At 44.4% G+C, this 17,703-nt stretch overlaps 1 protein-coding gene across 1 annotated transcript in view; it reads right to left on the reverse strand.

Moving 5' to 3' along the window:
* The window catches only part of CCDC92B (coiled-coil domain containing 92B), a 52,171-nt gene extending 36,078 nt beyond the window's left edge, over positions 1-16,093 (reverse strand). Inside the window, exons 1-2 of the mRNA XM_030536735.1 lie at positions 15,900-16,093; positions 1,064-1,217 (exon numbers count right to left, since the gene is read on the reverse strand). Coding sequence (XP_030392595.1) covers positions 1,064-1,217; positions 15,900-15,953 — 208 coding nt within the window. The 5' untranslated portion in view covers positions 15,954-16,093. The remainder of the gene's footprint in view (positions 1-1,063; positions 1,218-15,899) is intronic.
* Positions 16,094-17,703: the final 1,610 nt, after the last annotated feature.

Raw genomic sequence — 17,703 nt, forward strand, 5'->3', positions numbered from 1 at the left:
CTAGACACCGTGAGTATGTACCTCAGGTTTCAGCTAGCTGTGGCTATGCTGCTATTTTTAGTGCACTAGCTCATCAGAGCCGGTGTGGGCATGTCTGTCTGAGCTGGAAATTTTACCTTTTGGCTGCAGTGTGGGAAATGCTTCTCCCTCGGAACATGGAGAGGAACAAGTTACTCCAATCCTTGCAAAGTGCTGCTTCCCCCCCCCACCCCTCCCTTGCATCTGGCCAATAAGCAGCAGATGCAGAGCAAAAGCTCCATTCACTCCCCAGCCTCTTGGCTTCGCCCACTCCCAAGTCACTGGCTCCCAGCAGGGAGTGTTCACAGCAGAAGCAGACCAGGAGCTACAACCTTGGTAGGTCTCCTTTGCCTGAACAGGTGGCGTGGTGTAGCCTTAGCCCCTCTTAGGATCCCATTTGTGTCCTTGGCTGGCTTAGACAATTTAGCCTGGAGACGACAAAGCAGCATTTAACCTTCTGTCCATCAAAACAGTTAATGAAAAGAGGCATTTCTTGAAATGCTGCAAGGCTTTCTTGGTTGGTAGACATACGGGCCAGCTGTGGAGTTTGGTTCTGGGCTGTGAAATGGATGGGAACTTCCCTGCTTTGTGGGTTGTGGATTTTGGATCTTGCATTATCATTGGGTGATTATAGTATGACACATTTATTCTCCTTGTTCAATGGCTTCTAAGCCTGCATGTGCCACCTTCTCCTTTAAGAAGTTCACAAATTCCTGCTTGGAATCCATTTCCCCTTTCCACAGCAATAATCACACGAAGAAATCACACAGGCACGGTAGGGCCCACATAACCATGTTGCTGAACCTACAGAAACATACAGGGCCTACTTATGCGTATATGCTGCTCTGGTTGATTTTTAAAACCTAGAACACAGTGAGCTCCACAAGAGGGTTCACAACTATTTAAAGGGATAACTACTCAATTCCTGTACACCGTACAGGGAGAGTGTCAAATTTCAAAGTGTATGTGGCTTTCATGTCTGTGGTCCCTGTTCTATGGGAAGATCTACATAGGGAAGAGGCTAGTCATGATACCAAGAACTCACCTGTGCAGTGCTTTTGCAGTCGGAGGATCTCTAGGTGCAGATCATGGAGCAGTTCCATCTGTTCCTTCTTCAGGAAGGCGATATGTCGCTGCACGCTCTGGATCTGGTGCTCCAGGGACAAAGTCTCCATCGCAACAAAATTAACAGTCCAAGCCTGGAGGGAGTAAATGGTTCATGATCAGACATGCAGCTGTGTACTATACTTGTGATACAGCTGGAGAGGTGAAAATTATTCCTGCGGTTTTTACAAGAGACATTTAAAAGGGGAATCTAATGCTGCTTGAGATATATTACGAGCGGCTGAACCCCAGTCTTTCTTTTCTCTTCATACACATTCGGGACTCCTCTGAGTCTCTTTACCTAGATTTCACCAGGGCTTTTTACTTGTATGACCCCCCCATTGCTACAGTGCCTCAGATTAATGGATTGGACAGAGAATTTTTATCATCCCTCTTGTGTATATGGGGCACAGATTAAGCTGCTTTCCTAGGGTCACACATGGGGTCTGAGACAGAGCAGGCAACCTAGGCCTGATGACCCATGTGGATGTCAACTGATGTCAGATTGATGACAGATGTTTTTTAATTTTACTTTTTAGAAACTAGGACATTTCTCTCTCATACATACAAATATTAAGACTGCAAAGTCAAGTAGTAAAAAGCTAGGAACTGCTAGAATTGCATTGAAAGGCCTGTGCAACCTTAATTCAGAACCTTTGTGCATATGCCTTTTTACACAGGCTTTCATTACTCTTACATTTTTATCTTTTTCCATTCAGGGCACAGAATGTTTGATCACTGAACGAGCAGCTATTCAAAACTTGTTTGCCCCTCGCTATTGCATGGGGCATATGTTCCTTACTTACTGCCAATTATTCAAACCTGGCTCTGAAGACAGAATTATGCATTTCCTCCTAGGTTTTTTTTTAATGGCTTTCCTCACTATAGTATCAGTGCATCAAACGTTAATGACTTCATTTTCACAACACCCTGGGAGGTGCCAGGTGGTATTATCTTCATGCCTCCATTTCCCATCTGTAAAATGGGAATAAGGTCAAAAGTATCAGCAAGCTTTCTGTCTGACTTTAGATACCCTGCACCTGACTTTTTTTTTTTTAAGTATACATAGCATTAGATAGCACTTCATATGTTCAAAGGACAGCTCCCATTGATTTCGTTTGCAACTCAGAGTACTTGACAATTCTGCAAGTCAGGCACTGAATGAGGCAGGGGTCCAGTGCAAAAAATAGTAGGTGATCATGTGTTTTAAAGACTGCATCATAATGCATAAGCACAAGGAGACTAATTAGACATTGTCTAGTTTTTTGAGTGTTGACTTTGCAACCTTAATGTGTTAGTGTGCATGTGTATAAAATATTATATATGATGGTGGAAGAACTGTTAAGGAATAACACGTTTTAGTCAAATTATGCTCTGTTACTGATATAACTGGAGCAACTCCACTGACGGAAATTTCAACCAGCATAACTGAGAGCAGAATTTGGTCCTCAGTATAGGGAAGCTCCTACACTGATTCTTAAAAGCAGTCCCCAGTGAAAGATAAAAATGGTCTCTATTTTACTATATACGTCGCCAGTGGAGAGGTTAATACAGAGCACTCTACAGTGAATTTCCTCTCTCTCATTTAGAGAGAGGCTTGAAACCAAGCTCAGATCTGCATCCCCTAGGTTGGAAGCTAGGCTCTGATCTGGATCCAAATTCCGTAGCTGGTCCCTATGATCTGTAATAGCGTCTTGACTCAAATCCAGACACCAAACTTTGGAGAGGGATTTGTTTCTGGATTCTGAGCTCAGTCCCATCTCTAGGACATCCTGACCTCTTAAAGAAATAAAATGTCTTTTGTGAATCCACTTCTTTGTCCCTCCTAGAACCAGAGTGCTTGTGAATACTTTGATTGCGTGAGGCTTTCAGTAAGGCTGGGGCCTAAGGTGAAGCAACTTCTACCAGAAGCACAGCAGTGATATGGATTAATTCTCTGAAATAGTTTGAGAGAAGCAGGGGAAACTCCAGTGCTTGGGACATTTAAAAACAAGTCAGGCCATGGCACCAGAATCAGATTTTAGCTAGGAAGGATATAATTGTATCAGAATTTGTGGCTAACACCCCTTCTCTTTCCAAAACTGTCATGTGTTTCCTAAAGACCAAAAGTAAGTTAGGAAGTTGGTTTTATTTCAAAGAAGGCAAGTCCAAAAGCACTGTGGTCTCGAACCTCCCCACCCCCCTAACATTATGATGGAGCTTTGGTTCAGGACTGGGGGGAGGGTGGGGGACGGAGTATCACTTACTGAATCACATGCCTACTTCTTGCAGCTCCTAGGTTCTCCTTGGAGGTCTCCTATCCTAGTATTGCCCTGGCCTGAACTTGTTCAGTTTCAGAAACAGCAGCAGCAATTATTTGCAGAAAATGCAGCGGTGGATTTCCTTTCCCATACATCTTACAGTTATGCTTTAAAAGCAGATACCCTGGAGCCAGATTCATTGCTGAGTGGAGTTGCATCTGGGACAAATTCACCCTGACTGGAGTTACACCAGGGTGAATTTGGCCCATCAGTTATCATTTGACAAGCTACATACTTGGAATGCATGAAAAATACAACATGCTCTGTCTCACCCAATCAGTATTATGTGGCAAGGAGATTTATGCTTTCTTATAGAGGAAGAACAGTCTTTGCTGGTAATTCACATGATGGACAAGTGATGATGTCAAGTCTGTTTCCCGGAGGCTGAGCTCCTGGAGGTTAGGGAGTTCATCGCTACATGTTAATTTCTTCTGTAACGGTGCTGCATTAGCCTGCCTACCTGTGCCGCTGCACAGCAGATAAAAATAAACCTCAAAGAATCTGTAATCTTGAGGAAACACCCATCACATGTGGATACAGCAGCCATCCTTATTCCATGCATAAACCCAGAGGGCAGGGAAAACAATTTTATCTGTAGCAAACCATGTTGATGATTTGTGCTTGCATTCCATCCTTTGGAAGATTCTGCCAGCATCATGCTGTCATTTAGAAGCTATTCCCATTTCTTTTTTCCTCCACATCTGATTTCCTTTGCCAGTTTCAACATTAAGCCAATGCTTTAGATTATGCTTACAGCCCACAGAGTTTTACTTTTGTGCATTTTAACTTAATTTGGTGGCATTTCTCCCCCCCCTCCAATCAAATCAGCTTGATTACTGTAATAAGCCCTGGAAAACACCAGTTTCAATACTTTCTGTTGCCAAAACCTCTTAAATATTTGAGAGCCTTAAAATCAGGACTTCCAAAATCAGGCACTAAAGCTAAATGAATAGCAGTAATTTTTTTTGCCATATTTACATGTGCTACTGTTGTGATCACTTGCTGATACCCAGGTACTAGAGTGGACTTGTCTAATACTTTGCATTGTGTAGCATTTTTCCTCCACGGATCTCACTGAACTTTACAGATATTAATTGATGCAGTCATGCCACTTCTGGCTAGGTGGCTTTAGACCCAATTTATAGATGAGGGAACTCCACCACAGAGGTTAGTGACTTGTCTGACTTATCATATGGCTGGAAGTCCTGACATTCAGACCTTGCTCTAACTACTAGATATCTTGCCTTCTCAGTGATTTTTAAGACTTAAGGATTGTTTTTTGATGGCTAAGACCATACCATCCACTGGCATGGAGCAGAAGGTGTTTTGGGCTGTCTTACGTGATGGCTGCCATCTTGGCTGACCTACTGGGGATTGAATTGGCCTCAGGGGGAAGGGGCACCTCTAGAGCTAAAAGCTGAGCTCCTTCAACTTGAGCGAAACAGTGAAGGCTCCCCAGATGTGGCAGTAACAGACGTTTTCTGCAGATCAGGCTCAGGGAGGAACCTGTAACACTCACTTCCCAGAAAGACACGTTCTTGGCTCTATCTCCACTGTGCAGTGTTAGTGCTGATGGCTTTCTGTGCTTTTTAGGAAGAGAGGTGTGGACTTTGTCCCAGTCTCACTCCTCTGCTGATCCCAGTGTGTTTCCACTCCTTTGAACTATCCTTTGCTTCCCCAAGAGCCAGAGGTGAAAGTAAGCCGGTACAGTGTACTGGCTAGAGCCAGTACGCCATGCTGGACTGGACCGGCTTCCCCAGGCTGGCAATTTTAAAGGGCCCGGGGCTCCCTGCAGCCGCCAGAGCCCCAGGTCCTTTAAATCTCCTCCTGAGCCTGGCTGCTGGAGCCCTGGGGTAGCAGTGGCAGGGCTCTGGTGGCAATTTAAAGGTCCTGGAGCTTCACTGCAATAGCAGTGGCTGGAGTCCCGGATCCTTTTAAATCTCCCCGGGGCTCCAAGCTGCCTATGCAGCTAGTAGCTCTGGGGGTGATTTAAAGGGCCTGGGTATTTAAAGGCCATGCCTCAACCAGAAGAGGCCATGCCCCCTGTTCAGGACACCGGCATACCAGTAAGTCCTTTAAGTTACTTTCACCCCTGCCCAGAGCTCTGTATTAGCTATTTAAAATGGAGCTATGCCAATTTACACCAGCTGAAGACAGGTTTGTCTGATTTCATCTCCTTTTAAATATACACAAAATGATGCTGATCATCCTCATGAGCAAAGCTGCCAAGGAACCTTCTGAACAGTGAGGCATTTGAGCTGGGACTTTCAAGATTGCTCCCATACCATCAAGCAGAGTTAAGCCAACCACCAGTAAGCAAAGTTGGGCTAACCAACACTGAACGCTTTATTTTTACATCTGATGTTTACATTCCTCAACAAGGACTGAAACGGGGGTGCACCAAATCTGTGACACTGCCTGATGCTGTGTTCAGTTGCTTAAAGTTATGAGTCACAATTAATTTTCTTATGTGCTGATGGGGGGCATTGAATTGAAATTACTCATTGTTGCAGTCCAAGAAGAGTAAAAACCAGGATCTCTGTTCTGATCATTCCACTGAAATCCATGGGCTCACTCCAGATTTGCCTTGGCAGTATTGCTGAGATTAGAATTGTGTAAGGGCTGTGTATCTGGATTCTTCAAAATGCCAACAAGAGGGAATTTGGATAAACCTGCACGTAGCTTATCTTGGTAGTTGTAGTTTTCCATTGGCCTCCACTGGGAGCCGTTTATGAATGCAAAATAACAAGACTTCTGGTCTTCTCATGTTTCCACCATCTAGATTGAACCGTTCATGGAAGCTTCAGAAGATCATGAGATTTGTAAACACAAATAGATTGAAAAGGCCAGATCCACACTTGTATTAAGGCCACTTTATGCAATGCTGGAAAGTATAATTTATACCTGCTTTAAGGTCCCTTTACATAAGGAGTGATAATGTAAATTAGCATCAAGCACAAATACTCCTTTGCCTATTTACCCCTGCAGGTCTGGATAGCCCATGTAAAGGTGTCAAGGGGTTCCTGACTCCCCCAGAAAGGCATGTCTTCCAAATCTCAATCCAGTCCTTAAATTCTAGCATTTTTTTCCAAATCTAATAAAATCCAGGTCTATATAAGTTTGACTTCCCAATTATTCCTATTTTTCTGTGTGGAAGCAATATAACTTAGTCTTGTTCGTTGGTTTTCTCTGGTAAATCCATCCCATTTCAGAATATTTAGGCTGGGAACAAAAATATCACTAGCATTTTCATCCCATTCAAAATACGGCACTAGCAGCTGGATGGTAACAGATCACCAAACTGTGACCCATTCTTAACCATCTTACCATTGATCACTTCTAACTAAAATAATGTGCAAAGCTGAAAGCATGGCATGATGATGGCACACAACAATTTCAGCTGAGCTAGCAATTCTTTTTATTTGCTATCTTGTAGATATCTAATAAGTGCTCATTGAATGCTAGGGGGATATTTTATTTATGGCTGTGTGTTTGTTACAGTAGCTGTGGAATCATTTTTAATGGCTTCTGTGATTATAATGCATTTGCCCATAAATTCTCCGTTTTCCTGGATCTATTGTCCAGGCATCATGAGACTATGCAAATGCAAATCATATTGCAGCAAAGGACAAATTCTGCTCTCTCTTAACCTGGTATTAATCTAGACTAATTCCACTGCTTCTAGATTTATGGAGATGTAACCAAGATCACAATTTGCCCTAAAGTGAATATCGGGAAATTCATAAAAGTGAAATGTATCCAGATTTTTTTAACAGGGTTTCTCAAGGGAAGCTGTGGGAATCACAGCTCTGTGAACATCTGTCACTAGGCTGGACAGAGCACTTAACACTGTAGATATGTGTACTTATTTTCAAGTGACATTGTCCTGTCTACATTAAATGTCTTTACTAGAATTGGTTGAAAATTTTTCCATTGAAGCTGTTTTCCACTTGAACATAGCTTCCCCACCCCACCTGGGGGGAGAGAATGAATTAAAACCCCTCTGTGATATTTCCTCAGTAAACATTAAATCAAGGAGCCTGGTTTTGCTTTTTTCAAAAATTTTAATGGACACTATCACCACTTTCTAACTAGCTCTAGCTTCCAGTGATATGGTTCTCTGACCTCTAGTATAGATACAGCAGGAATTTTACCTGAGTAAGGACTGCAATCTTTGCTCCAAGTCCATTAGAAGCCTGAACACACTCCACTGATTACCCCAGTGTAAATGAGGAATAATTCCACTGAAGTCAGGGGAACAGATGGGGTGGGGAGACCTCCAGAGGCCTGGGTTCTACTACTGACTCCACTGCTGGGTATCCTTGGGTGAGTCACATCAGAGCCATGCCTCAGTTTCCCCATGTGTAACATGGGGGGGAAAAAGTGCTTTGAGATCTACTGATTGAAAAGCCCTACATAAGAGCTAAGTATTTATTAATTATTAAACTAAATACAGTTCATAGACTATCAGGGTTGGAAGGAACCTCAGGAGGTCATCTAGTCCAACCCCCTGCTCAAAGCAGGACCAATTCCCAACTAAATCATCGCTGCCAGGGCTTTGTCAAGCCTGACCTTAAAAACCTCTAAGGAAGGAGATTCCACCACCTCTCTAGGTAACCCATTCCAGTGCTTCACCACTCTGAGTCAGGGGCAGCTCTAAACACTTTGCTGCCCCAAGCAGAGCAGCTTGCCGTGGGGGCGCTCTGCCGGTCACCGGGAGGGCGGCAGGCAGCTCTGGTGGACCTCCCACAGGCTTGCCGGCAGAGGGTCCGCTGGTCCCACGGCTTTGGTGGACTTTCAGCCACCGGAGCCGTGGGACCAGCAGATCCTCTGCAGGCACGCCTGTGGGAGGTCCACTGGAGCCGCCTTCCGCCCTCTCGGCGACCGGCAGAGCGCCCCCCGCGACATGCTGCCCCAAGCACACGCTTGGTGTGCTGGGGCCTGGAGCCACCCCTGCTCAGAGTGAAAAAGTTTTTCCTAATATCCAACCTAAACCTCCCCCACTGCAACTTGAGACCATTGCTCCGTGTTCTGTCACCAGGTACCACTGAGAACAGTGTAGATCCATCCTCTAGGGAACCCCCTTTCAGGTAGTTGAAAGCAGCTATCAGCTCCCCTCCCCCCATTCTTCTCCTCTGCAGGCTAAACAATCCCAGTTCCCTCAGCCTCTGATCATAAGTCATGTGTTCCAGCCCCCTAATCATTTTTGTTGTCAGTTACACTGGTACAACACCAACATGAAGCTAGAAACAAGATCTATGGCATTTAAACATATTGGAAGATGTATCGTGCTCCTTTGACTGACTGGCACAGTGGCTGACCTAGTTCTTATAGGCAGTGATGCAGCAAAGCACTCAGAGAGATTTCCCAAGACAGTAAGGTGCCCAACTCCTATTTGAACTTTTGGAAATCTCCCCCTTAAGCATGTGCTTGACTTCAGTAGGACTACTCACCTGCTCAAGGCACATGCTTCAGTGCTTTGCTGAACAGAGGCCTTAGAGCTGGACTTCTTCACAACTTCTAAGTTTTAGGGAGCTGCTGTATCACCAGGGTGTGTGGTGTGCATGTGTGAAATTGCTGTGTTGATTGTGTTGACACGACAGGCACTTAGTTCATTGGAACACCATGGCGTCATTGATAAGAAGGCACAGTCATGCTGCTGTCACAATGGGCAGACAGCAGAGGAGCCAGAGGTGGACGAGCTCTATTGAGTTATCATCTACATTAGCTGGTGGAGGGTTAGGGTCAGACCAGAGTTGAAATGCAATGATATGGGGATAGCTCAGTGTGGCATGAGAGTTTCTCAGGGCTGCCACTCTGTCACCTTTCACAAGCTCTAAACCCACTCTTCAAATGTTTTCATTTTAAAGATATGAATCTTCTGGTCCCCCTCTATTTATTGTGCTTTTATATGTTATGAGTAACAACGTAAGGGCCAATAACCATTACAAAGGCTGTAATTCAATCTCCGCGTTCTGATAACGTTTATAACCTGCTCAATGTTTGTTTATATTATTGGAACCCTCTGGCTGAATGCCACTGTAAAACAGTAAATCTGCCCATCCATTAACCTACCTGGATTGCTTAAGAATTTTTAAATCTGATGCTCAGTGAATGATTGTCTCCTTTCTTTTTTCTCTTTGCCTTTACTGTAGAGAGAGTGACAATTCATTGAGCATTTAGTTCAATGAATATAGGTGAATTGTCAATTCACAAGATTTAACTGCCATGCCATGTTGCAAGATGGGGGAACTAGCATAGGTAATTCCTGATGTAAAGTATTTATTTTTTTTCCTGTTGGCCAAGGAACAGTTGGTTGATCATGTTTTACCCTTCTGTAGCATCTTCCATTCAATTATCTCAAAGCACTTTACTTTGAGGACCGTGGACTGCTTCACAAACACTAACAAACTCATAGCCACCTTTGGGGGCAGGGGGTTAGGCACATACCTATATCCCTGTTTTCAGTAGGAGTGCTGAGGCACAGAAAGGTTACGGGTCTGATCTTCGGAGATGCTGAGCACCAGTGCTTCTTTCTCATTGACTCATCATTGAGGTGGCAAGTATATAGTAGCTATGAAAATCGGGTACCAAGAGCTGGATCCAATGCCCGTCAAAGTCAACAGAAGGCCACCTCAGTGGGCAGTGGCTCAGTCCCTACATGACTCGCTTGTGGTCACACAGGCAATCTTTGGCAGAGTTAGGAAGAGAAGCAAGGACTCTTGTACAGTCTTGGTCAAACACTTCTCTATCACTTGAAGTCTTTACATTGAGACCAGATGCCTTTCTAAAATATGTGCTCAATTCAACCCCAGCTACTGGGCTTGATTGAATGATCACAATGGTCTCTTCAGGTCTTAACCTCTGAAAGTCCCCCTCACTATTGGTTCAATGTACATGTTAATTAAGTGCAAAATCTTTGCTTTATTGGCAAGCAAATGTTTGCAAAGGATTTTTTTTTTAAATTGACTATTTTTAAACCCCAGGCAGGAGCCTGATCCCAACTAAACTGAAGAATTCTGAACAGATTTATTACTAGTAGATAAAGTCCTCATGTTGACTATTTGGAATACAACATAAACTTTGCTGCTTAAGTTAGTGGCCCAGGCAGGGTTCTTGTTACGGCTATGAATTTTTGGGCATCAGTCCTCCAAAGGGAACCAGGCATATTTCTAAAGATATATAAAAGCATTTGTACACAGATCCCTTTGCAGGATTGGGCCTTTAGTCATTAATCATGCATGCCACTTTGTTCAATTAAATTTTAATATCTCTAGGTTGGACCTATCTTACTATCCTATCCTTTTTAAAATAGTAGAGAAATGGACCTGATCCCCTCTCACAGGCAAAACTCCATTTTCTCCAAGATTCTCTGCTTTAAGTTAAGGAGATTATTTAGGTGTCTAAAGATGCAGTTGGGTGCCTAGTTGAATTTTCAAAAGTGCTTAAGTATGTTAGGTGCCAATTCCTATTGAAATCAAGGGGAGTTAGCTGCCTAGACAGCTCCATGAGCTTTTTCAAAAGCACCTGTCTGCATCACTAGGCATCTTTTGAAAATAACCACTGAGTACCCAAATACTAGTCAATGAAAGGTGTATGCCTCACTCCTCTAATGCTCCTGTGAAATTATTAGTCCTAATATTTGAGTAGAAAACAAGCCCATATTGTGGCTCTTTAATGTAATATATTGTAATATATTGCACTGAATTTTCAGACAGGAAAAATGGAACTAGGTTCTCCATTGTGAAAATATGTGCAGTAGAAACACAGTTGCCTTTCCAGGTGAGATCTAATGAGTTATGTAGGGAGTTATAGTTGTAGCAAAATTTTGGAAAAAAAATCAAGAAAAACTGTTATTTCTCCTTGGCTTGGGGAAATGTTTTGCACCTCCTGGGTTTCTGATTTGATATCTCCTTTCTAGCAGGTTTCCTTTTTGGTAACATGTAATCACTACTCCTCTCTTCTCAGTTCAGTAGCTCATAATTGGTGAAATTCACCCGTTTTGAAGGCTTAAATAGATCTTAAGTGGTGCCTAGACCTTGGGCTGGCAATTTCTCTGGATAAGTTGCTGTCTGTCTGTTCTGTGTGGATGAAGTCAAAGGTGTCCAGTTTACATAGTGTCTGATCCTGCAGCACTGGTCATTGGGAGTTTTGCTGTTGGCTTCAGTGGGAGCAGGATTAGGGCCTTCATGAGACATTTCTTATCAATGAAAAAACAAAACTGGGTCCTCCCCACCTGAAGTTTTGTACCCTTTAGTGTTTTAATATCTCTTCTGATACATGGGGAGTGGTTCAAATCTACACAAGCCATTTGAGAAGATAGTATTGGTATTCGTGCATGCTTCTTGGTCATGGGTAAAATGTCAAAATGTGCCCAAGTGCCATTTTCAAATGGGCCTTAGGGACTTAGACACCTTCAAAAATGTTACTTTGCATTAGCGTGGACATTGGGATACTCTGGCATCTCCACTGACTCACTGGATGGCCCTGGGCAAGGCATAGGCCCAGATTTTGAAAGGTATCTAGGCACCTGAATGTGCAGCTAGGAGTCTAATGGGATTTTCAAAAGTGCCAGTATGCCTAACTCGCATTAATTTCAGTGTGAGTTAAAAGTGTAAATACCTTTTTGAGGATCTGGTGCTCTTGATACTTCTGAAAATCCCACTAGGGGCGCCTCTGCTTCTTTAGGTATCTAAATACCTTTCAAAATCTGGCCATTTATGTACTTCAGTGCCCCCAAAGATAAAATGAGGTTAATCCTTACCTATAACACACAAAGATTGTGAGGGTTAACTGAAAGTGGCCTGAATTTCTGGGATACTGAGCACCTGCAATTCATATTGCGGTCAATAGGAGTGCATGCTCAAGGCCTCTGAAAATAAATCTGATGGGTTAGGTGCCTAAAGATGACTTTAGTTACCAGACATTAGGCACTCAAGCTTGAAAACTGTGGCCAGAACATTCCATACTCTCTATTGTTGTTCAGCTTGGTATGAGGGATCATTAAAAGGTGATGTGCTTTTTATTCCTCCAAAAGAGGGGCTTTTATAAAGCATGTTCTTTGAAACCTGGGTGCTTTTTTTTTTTTAAGTTAAATGATAGATGAAGCAGAAATGTCATGGTCATCCCTTCCAATGCATGCAGATCTAGGAACTGGGTTTCAGTTTATATGGATTATACTCTTAAAAGAGCAACCTTTCCCTCCATCCTGCTCCTAAAGGAGGAGGTATCTAGGGCACGGGGCAGCATACTACTGTGGACAAGGAGGGATTTTTGAAGAGGGGAAAGAAGTAGAATCTTTCACATCAGTGCTCCAAATTCAGATCCAGCTCATGTGGGCAATGATTTAAAGGTCAGACCATTGGGTGGCTGTTCAGTAGCCCCGTGAAATGAGTGTGGTCTGTCCAGTTCCCTTTGGACTAGTAAAGCCAGATTCTCATCAAACTGGCAGCTTAGAAGGGACCTAAGAGTAGGTGGAACAGGCCCTTAGTGTCAGTGAGAATCTGGCCCATAGGCTCCACTTTTATTGATTAAATGTCAATATTTTGCACTTTTGCCTTTTCAAAACTTTATGTAAAAACGCTCCTGAGTTGATACTCATTAGCATGCTTGTTGGCAGTCTCAGCAGTGGGACCAAAGTTTCAATGGGCATGGAGAACTCACACTACTCTCGCCCCTAGAAATGATCCTTCCTAGGCAGTGCTGAGAGACATTGGTAGAGCCCTGTGGAGAAAGTTTCTGTTGCAACTCATGCTATACACTACTCCACCAACATGCCTGACCTGGAGGGAGTTCATACTGTACAGGTTCTTTAGGTAAGCAGAGGATTTGTGCTGGTGAAATATGCCACACTAAAATAAACCAAGTAGAAAAGAGCAGTGGTTCTCAAACTCTGTATTGGTGACCCCTTTCACACAGCAAGCCTCTGGGTATGACCCCCCCCTTATAAATTAAACATTAAAAAAATTATTAAATACTATTGTAAATGTTGCGGGTGGAGGCTGACCAGCTCGTGACACCCACATAATAACCTCATGACTCTCTGAGAGGTGTCAACCCCCAGTTTGAGAACCCCTGGAAAAGAGGATCAGTTCATTTTAGGTTGGTCTCATGGTTAAGACATTAGACTGGGTCTCTGGAGGTGTGGGTTCAGTTTCCAGCTTGGCCACAGACTCCCTGTGTGACCTTGGGCAAGTCACTTAATCTCTCTCTCTCTCATTTCCTCATCTGTAAAATGGTGGTGATACTTCCTCTCTTTCACCCTTTGTCTTATCACTTGAAACTGTAAACTCTTGGGGGCAGGCACTCTTACTGTATGCACATGCAGTACCTTGCACAATGGGGCCCCGATCTGTATCTGCTGCTGTAATACTAATAAGTTATAAGTAATTCAATCAGTGTTTTGAAAAGGAGATGGAATGATCAGTGCAGTTTCTAATCTACTAATGGATGGCTTTGATTGTATAGTCAGCTCGTCTAAGTCTACATGAGCTAGAGGTGCGATTCTTCTGCTTATGTACACACACTTGCTCTGGCTCAAGTATAAAGAGCAGTCTAGCCACGGCAGCAGCAGAGGCAGAGCTTAGGTAGGTTTGTACTCAGCGTGGCTAAACTGTTTATACTCCTGCGAGCTTGATGAGAACTAGCATGACTCTGTGTACACAAGCAGGGAAATCACACTCCTGGCTCATAGTGTAGACGCAGCCTAAGGTGATGCTTTCAGGCTAACGTTATACTGAATACCAAAACGCTGGCTAAACCAAAGGAAAAGATTTAATTTCTGATCATGCATTTCTAATGTGTGCATATGGGGTGTGTGTATGTGTGCATATAAAATGTGTTGGTATTTGTGTATACAGACCAAGGTTCAATACACTACTAAAGCCCAACTTTTACTCATGTAAATTGTATCCTCATAAATGCTAAGCTAGCTAGTTTAGCGGTCAGGGGATTTACTCAAGGGGCCAGATCTTTCAGACGTTAGTTCCCTAATCTCTCCCACTGCATTTTCCTAAAATAACACACATTCCCCGGCATAATTACTGATATATTATATACATCTACAGCACCTTTGATTTGAAGATCTCAGAACATTTTATATAATACTTTGCACTGGTATTGTGAGGCTTAATCTTTTTCCTTTTGGGGAAAGTTAAGGACAGGGAGGTTTAGTGAGTTCCCAGAGGCCATGGCAAAGCTAGGACCAGAAACAGGAGGCAAAATCTGGGCACACACCCCCACCCCCAGTGCTGTCAATGGCAAAACCTTCATTGACTTTAATGGTGCCAGGATTTCACCTAAAGATTCCTATTCGCTAGTCTTATTATCACTTGTATTTTATTTAAAGCTTACATCAGGGTAAATGTGAATGAAAAAGCTGTTTCCTATCAATTATTTAAACATTCCTGCCTGAGTAACAGCCAACAGCTGATGTCTTTTATTTCACTGCATAAGTTAAACACACAAGGCCAACTTCTGTTCTCTTTGGCTTCACTGGAATTACTCTAGGTTCAAGTTAGCATTGCTGGGAGCAGAATTTGGGCCACAATCAGTACTGTGCAGAGATGATAAGAAGTGATTCCTTTGGCCTGATCCTGCACTCACTGAATTCAGTGGTGAAACTCATGGACTCTACCTATTTTCACCAGCAATTGCAGAGTCTCATGCACTTCTGAAACCGTTATCTTCACCAGCAGCTCCAGGAAGAAAGAGCCATCAGCCCCTTTTCCAGGGGCTAGGCAACTTCTAACACTGCACCAAGAAGGCCTCCAGGTGGAAAAGTTCCCCTGGGTTACACAAGACCCCTTCGCTGCTGTAGGTCTAAAACCCAACTGCATATCCTCTAGGGAGATGCTAGCCCTAGAAAAGCTAAATTTGTACTAGCTGTCTGATTCCTGCAGGAAAGGACTGCAGCTTGGAACCACTTTAAAGCCCTTCATTAGCTGGAGAGCACTAGGGAATGCTCTCATGTGGGGTGGAGAGAAAGGGGGTTTATAAAGGCTTTTAATAACTTAGCACTAGCTGGGATATCAGAGCCATCAAACAGCTGGGGTTCACTACCCACCCCCTGCGCACCTTGCACCATCCCAGCCTCAGTGAAATGGGCCCTGTGGGGACTCAGAGCATTGTTTGAATTAGACAAGTTAGTGTTAGGGTCACTGAACAGGCTCTGAACCCATTAATTTTAGACTTTAATTTCTTTTCTGAGTTTAACCAGGCACTAAAGGTGCTCCCCCAGCCTATTCTAAAGGAGAGCATGGATCTGAGCGTCACGCAAAATCATCCTGTGCTGCGTCCTGATCATCACAGTTCTAAAGCTGCTCAGGATTTTAGTCCGGCTCAGCTAAGGACACTCATTAACACCAGGAATCCCCATGCAATCATGCCCTCCCTGGCTTTCTGTGTCTCACCTCAGCCCCCTCCTCCAGATCTCCCCTGCTGACCCACCCCCCCCAACATGCCCATTTTTTCCCTTACCTGAGAGGAAAGAGGAGGTGACAGGAGAAGATGCTGGCAGCTGCAGGGTGTCATCCAGGGAGGTGTTGCACAGCTGCTGGACAAGGACAAAGCTTGCTGGGGGTGGAGGAAGGGGGGAGGCTTAGAAAAGCCAGTGCAACCTCCAAGCGTTCACTCGCATCCCCAAACCCCCCCCCCCCCCAAAAAAAATCCTCGGATAGGGGACACTGCACCCCTCACAGCCCCTCTCTCCCTCCTGCCCTAGATCTCCTCCAGATTTCCCTGGCGCCCTGCCTCCGAAGTTGCGGTCTCCATGGCAGAGCGGGGCCCGGGTCCCCCCCCCCCAGCGCAGAGGACGGGGGTTGCAAACTGCAGGCCCCTGGCTCCCGGGGAGCGCAGCTTCCAGCCCGCTAAGGCGTAAACACACAGCAACGTGACCGGAACTGCTGAGCTCAGAGCCGGGCTGTCTGCACAGGCGGGGAGGGGATAGCTCCACTGACAACCTCAGAGTGATGAAATCATCCCCTGGCGCCTCCCGGGAGAGGTGCCCGCTGCACCGGAGGATGCTGATTCAGCACTGGCGGGGGTGGGGGGCGGGAAATCACCCCAGAAAGGAAGCTGCCTGGGTGGGAGCCATTAGCTCCCTCCAGCCGCCCCATGGCTTGCAGATCTGCTGGGCTGTCCCAGATCCGATCCCAGCAATGCCGAAACCAGCCCCCGTGCACGGTCCATCCCAGCAAAGGCCTTGGCATCCCAGTTTAACAGCTGATCCGGGGGGAGGCAGACTAGAACTCTGCTCCCAGTGCTGTCCAGGGTGCTGAAAAGTCTCCCGCGTGAAGGAATCCCTCTCCTCCAGCCACCCATCGCCTTGGCAAATGCCTCCGGAGCTGCGTTCAGCTCACGAAATGGTTCCTCGACCACTTCCCACCGCGTTTTCAGTCATTTTTTTTTTGGAAGCTGTTCAGGACGCTAATCTTGCCTTCAATAAATAAATAAAAAATAGCTCCCAACCTTGTGGGATTTAATGGCTAGCACAGGAGGAAGCTGCTGCTGCTTCCAGCGGTTTAGCTACTCGGCCACATATTTATTGTTCAGGGTATAAAGTGTGCCCAACAAATATGGCACAGGAGAAGGATTTTTAAAAAATCAGTGGGAAGAGTGTGTGTGCGGGGGGAGACAGTGTTCAGGTCTGTTCCCCTCACCTCTGGAGTTGGTTTAGAAAAAGCCAGAAAAATTATATTAAAAAAAAAAAGTGAAAAATGGGTGGGGGAAGGGGAATTCCTTGATAATGTCTAGAGAATTGTTTACCTCCAGTTTGCTGCAAGTTCTACTCAAACACTTTCTCTGTATATGTATACATACAAATGGAGCTACTCTGATCTGGCCTAGTGAGTGATATTCTTGGAATCCATGTGTGGGGTTTCATAATATAGATCTGATTATTATATACACACACAATTACCAAGAATTAATTTTTTACTAGACCAGATCCTCCGCTGGTGTAAATCAATCAATTGACATCACTAGATTGACAGCAATGCGTAGTCACATCAGCTGAGGCTCTGGCCCACTGAGGTCATTCAGCCATGAAAAGTGTTCCAAAACCCCACAAAAATGCAACACTTCCCAATGGGCTTCTTAAGGCAAAGGCTAGAGGAATATAGATGACTTTTCCAGCCAATTCAAGGTTTGTTAGAGAGCCCCTAGCATCAGTCAATTAAATGTTCTCACCCTTTAGGGTGGGATTGCAAGTCATTTGTGTGATGCTAAAAACTTGTCTAGGGAGAGTTTCCTAGAAGCTACAATCAGAAAACCTGTTTGTTGC

The sequence above is a fragment of the Gopherus evgoodei genome, chromosome 17, assembly GCF_007399415.2.
Source record: "Gopherus evgoodei ecotype Sinaloan lineage chromosome 17, rGopEvg1_v1.p, whole genome shotgun sequence".
Taxonomy (NCBI): Eukaryota; Metazoa; Chordata; order Testudines; family Testudinidae; genus Gopherus; species Gopherus evgoodei.